General features: G+C 35.8%; 1 protein-coding gene across 1 annotated transcript; it reads left to right on the top strand.

Moving 5' to 3' along the window:
• Positions 1 to 2,008: 2,008 nt before the first annotated feature.
• LOC141281086 (E3 SUMO-protein ligase ZBED1-like) lies at positions 2,009 to 4,605 on the top strand. Its single transcript, XM_073812781.1, has 2 exons — positions 2,009 to 3,178; positions 3,945 to 4,605. Exons 1-2 carry the CDS (start codon positions 2,106 to 2,108, stop codon positions 4,603 to 4,605), a joined length of 1,734 nt encoding a protein of 577 aa, XP_073668882.1. The 5' UTR covers positions 2,009 to 2,105.
• Positions 4,606 to 7,635: the final 3,030 nt, after the last annotated feature.

The following is a 7,635-nucleotide window of genomic DNA, read 5'->3' on the forward strand; positions in this document are numbered from 1 at the left end:
TTTATTTTCAGACGTCCTTAACCCTGAGCAGGAAGGTGGTTCCGTTTTGAGAAATGGTAAATAATCAATGTTTTCGTTACTATGTAAAGTGTAATTTAATATTGTGGAATTACATGCTATTTTTTTGTTATTAAATTATGCTCTACATTTTCAGATGGCGTTAACTCTGAGCTGGAGGAAGGGTCTGTTGGGGGTGCCATACCGACTGTGACAGAGGAAGAGGCAGAGGCAGATTAAATTTCCAAAAATATTTGTATCTTTGTTTGAAAAGTTTTATTTAGTTTGTTATTGTAATTTTATATGTATATAGTGTTGTTTTATATAATAAATATTTTTGTGATTTTGGGTTTGTGTTTGGTGAAGTGAGTTTTTGCAGTATTTTAGGTAGGCCTTATATGAAAATTTGCAGTGATAAATGTAGTTAAATGGAAGTTATTAACTCTTTCCCCGCCATTGACGAGATATCTCGTCAATTAAGAGAAAACGCTTCCCCGCCAATGACGAGATTTTCCGTCTTTCCGCAATACCGCTATTATCCACCAGGTGGCGCCTTTCCGCAACTTTTTAAAACCGGAAGTATTGCCCTATGGCAAGCTGCTGCATGTCCGTGTCTGTTTTAAAGATCGCTCTGAATATGATCTCTATGAAAAATCCGTCATAAAAATGGAATTATCTCTGCTTTTTGCTCAAAATATGGTGTTTTTGCAAAAACCTACCCATATTCAGAAGCTGATTGCAAAAGAACCACTAAAGGTAGGATGAAACGGTTTTTTTTGTTTGAAAGCAGAGGGTCTGTTCTTTCATTTGGTATATTGTATGTTTATATATTTAAAGAAGAACATTTTTCTGGAAGGCATTAAACTTTGGTGAAAATCATGAAAAACGCTGGCGCTGGCTGGCAACTTTTTTTTTAAATGCTGGCGGTGAAAGAGTTAAAAGGAATGTCTAACTTGTTTGTGTGATTTAAAATGAGTGAAATGAAAAGTAATTACAAATTAACCAGTTAATTGTTTATGAATAAATCCTGCTTGGTAAATCAAAGTTTTAAATAATAGTAATTAACAAATTTTTGTTACTGGTTTAACAGCCGTGTTAAGGCACTTAGCAACTTTAATTTGTCATGGTGTGTAGTCTTTTATCAAAAATATAATTTAAAGTTTAATGGTAATCAATGTTGTCTTTTCTGGGTGTACATTTATCGAAAATGATAAATTAAAGATAAATTGAACGATTACATTCATTTCATTTTTTGTAACTATTTTTATACAAGTATGACTTAATGTGCCTTGTGACATATGTTTGATTATGCGATCTTTGATTGTATGCGTATTTACTTAACTATTAAAGATTTTACTTAGACTTTTGGAAAATGTAATTTTACAATGCATTAAATAGTAATGTTTTACATAATGTTGCAAAAAGGTGTAGGCATTCAAGTAGCACTACATTGAATGTATTTGTTTTTCATTAAGTTTACATTTATATATCATATTTTTATGGTCATGCGGTCGGCTGCAAGAGCTAACATGCAGTTGACGTGAAATCACTGCGAGAACAATTAGAGAAATCATATGAATTCAGGTATTTGCTTTCAAATCCCTCTCGGTACCTTGATATTGGTTTTAGCTCCACGTATATAAGACAAATACAAGAAAAACAGCAATTATAATTGGTTGTTTACGGGTAAATAATGCGATCACGCTGACTACCAATTTTTTTAAGGTTGTAGATTTTATGATTCTTGACGAAGGAATTTTGTCTTTTATCAAAGAGGGTAAAACCGATCTTGGGAAATATAGCCAAATTCGTGCTAAATTATTATTGATCAAATCATAAACTCTCAAGCATTTTTGTAATCAAAAATACTACCGGTTACCTGGAATTGATCAAAGGACTGGATATTAAATAATAATGCCCTGTCATCAAGGCATCACAATGTGCAAAAAACACTTTAAACTAGGGCTGTCAAAAATAGCGCGTTAACGACGTTAATTAGTTGTTTGTTGTTAATTACGTCAATTTTTTTAACGCATTTCACGCATGCGCAGTGTGACAAATTATTCAGGTCAGGAAAGTCACGGAAGTAGTTGGGAGCTAGAGGCGAGATGGAGCAAGGTGAGCAAAGTGGGCCTATTGACGGATTCAAATATAAAAAGAATGATGATGGTACAGTTAACAAGTACAAGGTTATTTGCAAGATTTGTAACAAGGAGTTTCAATTTCACCGGAGCTGTTCAAGCTTGAAGTACCATGTCAACGCCAAACATGCATTTGCTGGGCCGTCAGGTTCAGCAAGTGGTTTGCGCCAGACCACGCTGAATGTTCGCAGGCCATTAACAAAATCAACCTCAGTTAATTTGACCAACACAATAGCAAAATGGATTGCAAAGGATTGTAGACCCATTAGCATCGTAGAAGACGCAGGTTTTCTTGATGTTTTGCAAGTGGCGTCTCAAGACTCATACTATAAGCCACCGTCAAGAGCCACAGTTATGACGAAAATCCACGAGCTCTATGATAATGAAAAAGAAAAAAGGAAAGCGGTCTTGGCTCAAGTAAATCATATCGCCCTGACAGGAGACCATTGGACATCAGTAAGTAACAACAATTACCTCGGAGTAACTGCACATTTCATCAGTGACACGTGGGAACTGAAGTCTTTTGCGCTGACGATATTAAAAACTGAGGAGCGTCATTTTGCGGAGGCTTGTAAAGAACAGTTCCTGTCTGTTGCACGTAAGTGGGACATCGAGGGCAAGACGACAACCATTGGGACTGACAGTGCACGTAACATGGTTGCCGCAATTCGACTTACACGCTATGAACACATGAGCTGTGTCGCTCACATGGTGCAGAGAAGTGTCACAGTGAGTCTTGCTGACAGCGGCTTTGTAAATGCTTTGGCCAAGGCTCGCAAAGTTGTCGGTCATTTTAAGCACAGCCCAGCAAATGCTACGGAGCTTCAAGCACAACAAGTCAGCCTGGGAAAGAAGCAAGAGCCATTGATCCAAGACGTTCCAACACGTTGGAATTCGACGCTGGAAATGGTCAAGCGCTTGAGCAGAAATAAAGAGGCTGTCATCGCAGCCCTGGACAATCAGGAGCACAAACTCGTTTTGCCGACCGCAGCAGAGTGGGATAAACTGCAGAGGCTGGAGGCACTTCTAGAGCCATGCAGGTAAATCAGTCACTTATCAAATATCATTGCTGTGATTATTTTCTGGAATGAATTAAACCAAGTCAAATATCAATAACATGTATGCATGTAGTGTTAATTTCGTCAGACAAGACGAAATATGTTCGTCAACGAACTTTTTTTCATGACTAAAACGAGACGATGGCAAGACTTGCACCACTGTCCAAAAACGCTCACTAAGTCTAAATTAACATGAATTTGACGAAAAAGACAAGACGAAAATGTTTTGCATAAAATAAAAACTTAAGATAAAATCTCTCTTAATTTTTTTCGTCTACAATCGTCTCTGCTTTTTCATCAGCTGTTGCACCTTTAAAATATTCAGAACGAGTTCGGATCCTGCTTATTACATTGCTACCTACCAAATAAATCAATAATTTGACACAAAATTATTATTTAAAAAGGAGTTTATTGATTTAAAAATGATTGTATTGCTTCCGCTTAAGAAAATACTGCGCTCCGTCTCTACGGTTAGAATCCTGTGTGTTCATGGCAACGCTCTGTTGTTCATGGCGACGGTGTGTTATAGTTAGCATCGGTCTGTTATCAACAAAAAAAAGATATGTAATTTAAATGACTAAATATGACTAAAACTAACAAGGACATTTGGCACAAGACTAAGACTAAATTAAAAATAGGTGGTGAAATTAACACTATATGTAGGTATAATGATAATAATGATAATATGTTGATAACCACTGTTCTAATAATACACTGTCTCTGTGTGCATGTGTGTTTGTGTGCGTAGGTATGTAACTGAGCTCCTGGGTGGAGAGGCCTATGTCTCCTGTTCTGTGGTACTACCTTCTCTCTGCCACTTGCGTCTCAAGATGGAAGCCTGTGATGAGGACCCTGCATATGTGGTGAGATTCAAGACCAAGTTCAAGGAGGACCTAGCATCCCGCCAAGAACATCTCAACAATGCATGGCTCCAGATTGCTACAGTTTTGGATCCTCGTTTCAAAGACTTGAAATGCTTGCCCAAGACAGACAGGGAAGCGGTGTGGACCACACTTGAAGGGATGCTGCAACAAGAATCACCCAGAAAGTCTTCACAGACACATGATGATGGGCCACCCAGGAAGAAAATCAGCCTTCTGCAAATGGGCTCAGATTCAGAATCCGAAGATGAAGAGGTCCAACCTGCCATACAGAGGTACAGAGCAGAGCCCACCATTACATTGGAGGACTGCCCCTTGAAGTGGTGGGCATCTCATTCAGGAGCCCATGAGAAGCTGGCCTCACTAGCTCACAAATATCTAGCCACTCCTGCAACCACCGTTCCCTGTGAACGACTTTTCTCAGTTGCAGGTCACATTGTGAACAAGAAAAGGTCAGCTTTACTTTCAGAAAATGTGAATAAGTTAGTTTGCCTCAGCAACTGGCTGAAAGATGATAAAGCTCAGTAGATTTGAAAGGTGATGTTCAAACAAAAAGACCAGTTTCAGTGTAACATTATAGTAGTTAGCAACTGGATTTTTGAGCAACTGGATTAAAGAATGGAGGAAAAGGTAAAAGATTGTTCTTTGGTTTGATTTAAAAGTTTTATTGAACATGTTTTGTTCCACATAAAAACGCAACAGATGACTCAAATTGTGCAAAAATGTGGTAGGCCACTGTTATGTGGTTATGTGTTAATGTAGTAGGCTACATTTGTTGCTTTCTGTTCAATTTAATACTGTAAATTGTACATCCTGGTTAAGAGGAATGCCAAAGAGGAAGCGATGGGACATTACAAAGACAAATATAAATGGTGTGTAGTATGTTTCAGCTTGATTTAAACCACCATTATTTGGCTGTGTTAATAAACGGACATAGTATGAGAATTTTGTATGTGTGTCCTGTTATTTATCTTTTGGTATGCATTTCAGAAAAAAATGGTTAGGATTCAGGTGTAATGGCAAATAGTGATTAATCCTGATTAATCCACTGAAAATTCTGATTAATTTGATTAAAAATTTTAATCATTTGACAGCCCTACTTTAAACACAACAATATTTGTAGGGTAAAATGTGTAATCTACCTTTCTATGTCTTGTTTTAAGTGGACTGCATTATTAAAGACTATAGCTGTCTTTTATTATTTGTGTTCTTATTTAATTGTGTTTTCCAAACGTATAATTGTTGAAATATTCTAGATTTTACAGCTTTCAAATTTCTTTCATATTTTATACGTGTTAACATGTTTCATTAAAAATTATTCGATCATAGTAACATTTTTAACAATGTAAATGTTATATTTGTAAAAACTATATTTGCTGTATAAGTGTATTGCTTTGGATAAAACCGTTTGCTAAATGACTAAATGTTTATAGGTATATCAGAGACAACAGATGAATCAGGGCGGAAGATGCACCGCTAGACGCTCCGTCATTGCGTCAAGCTTTGATTTTATTCATGTGATTATGACTCTTTGAAGACAGATGCTTGAAATTTCTCTCGCTAGACGCGCTGTCTCGGCGCCAAGCTTTGATTCTTCTCATCTTGACTTTCCGATGGCTTCACGCTTTGAACCTTTCTCGCTAGACACGTCGCCTCTGCGACAAGCTTTGATTTGAACCGTTTCATCATTAATCTCCAAAGACTGCACGCGATTAGTATAGGAAAATATAAAATTAAAATCTTGTATAATTTTGACTAAATATCATATGTTTTCCTTGTCAATAAAGTGTTGTTTGTTTATTATTGATACTTGATTATCTAATCTGTGTGAATGTATATATAGCTGGTTATAATTTTTGTACTTTTTATATTTAAATATTTGAAGCAATTGATTTCTTGTGTAGGCATATTTTTATGTTATGATTTTTATTTGTGCTGAGCAATTATGAACAATTGGTAAAACAGAACTGTTAGCAAAAACTTGAGTATTTGGAGGGGCAGAGTGGCTCCTCCCCTTATCTCACTGCGGATAAAAACTAGTGTTTTGGTAAGTGCTTAGACATTTGTCGAATACAACTGATGTGCTTTTGTTAAAACTTGAGAGTCCTGGTTGGAGGTGCTAGAGCGTTTGAATACACCTGTGGATATTTCTTTGGAACAGTAGAGTTTGAACAAAGTCTGAGGTATGTGAAAACAATTGTTATTTATTTGTGTCAATGATCGTTGTTAAGGGTTTAATATGTCACTTGTATAAATATATTGATGTGAAATAATGCTGTGTAGGTTGAGGTTGAGGTTATTGAGATAATATTACTTTAATGTTAAGTGGTCATTGGTTGTTACAATTAAAAGGACTATGTAATTTCAAATTACTATTGGATATTTTTGCCAAGTAATGTGTTGTTATGAATAAAATTCAAAGTTTAAATATAAGATCCTTTAATTAGTTTACACAAACCTGTTGAAATTATTGAGTTTTTTAAGGGATTTTGCTAAATTTTCATTGATTTTTATTACAATACAAAGTAAATCCTTTTAATGGTTGTATATTGGAATCGGCTAGACGGTATGTTGAATTGTCGTATTTTGGAATTGGCTAAAAGGTATGCTTATTTGGTGTTGTGCGGATATTTTTGCTAAAATGGTTGGAGTTGCTAGAGCGTTTGAATACACCTGGGATATTCCTTTGGAACAGTTAATAGAGTTTCAACAAAGTCTGAGGTATGTGAAAACATTTGTTATTTATTTGTGTCAACGATAGTTGTTAAGGGTTAAACATGTCACTTGTATAAATATATTGATGTGAAATAATGCTGTGTATTGAGGTTGAGGTTATTGAGATAATAGTATTTTTTATGTTAAGTGGTCATTGGTTGTTACAATTAAAAAGACTATGTAATTTCAAATTACTATTGGATATTTTTGTTAAGTAATGTGTTGTTATGAATAAAAGTAAAAGTTTAAATATCTGAACCTTTAATTAGTTTACACAAAGCTGTTGAAATTATTGAGTTTTTTAAGGGATTAGCTAAATTTTTCATTGATTTCCCTTACAATACAAAGTGAATCCCTTTAATGGTTGTATATTGGAATCGGCTAGACGGGATGTTTAATGGTCGTATTTTGGAATTGGCTAAAAGGTATGCTTATTTGGTGTTGTGCGGATATTTTTGCTAAAATAAAAAGATTTAGTTGGGCTGGACCAGTATATTCGAATGTTCGTTCCATGGGTTGACATTTGATTTTCAGTTTTGAGATTCATATATAATATGATATATAATATATATAAAAATATATATAATATATATTTACAGCGTTAATGCAGAGTTTTTGCCAAGCAGGAAGTGCGCTTCACTCTCCCGCTCTATAGGTGGCGCAGAGAGATCAACATCCATAGCCAACAGCCACCAAACGCCACCAGTAGAAGTTCGCTTCAAACGGAAAGCGCGCTTCCTGCTTTGGCATTCACGCTAATAGTGTGGTAAATAACGTTCAGTTTCTTGCAAAAACTGATTGATTTGCTTCACAAGACGTCAATATGTCATACGGAGTTATGGG

Source organism: Paramisgurnus dabryanus, chromosome 19 (assembly GCF_030506205.2).
Source record: "Paramisgurnus dabryanus chromosome 19, PD_genome_1.1, whole genome shotgun sequence".
Classification (NCBI taxonomy): Eukaryota; Metazoa; Chordata; class Actinopteri; order Cypriniformes; family Cobitidae; genus Paramisgurnus; species Paramisgurnus dabryanus.

Excerpts from the sequence above, each read along its gene's own strand:
- LOC141281086 (XM_073812781.1), top strand. The coding sequence starts at position 2,106 with ATGGAGCAAGGTGAGCAAAGTGGGCCTATTGACGGATTCAAATATAAA. Across the intron at positions 3,179-3,944 it reads GCACTTCTAGAGCCATGCAG|GTATGTAACTGAGCTCCTGG; the intron begins GTAAATCAGTCA and ends TTGTGTGCGTAG.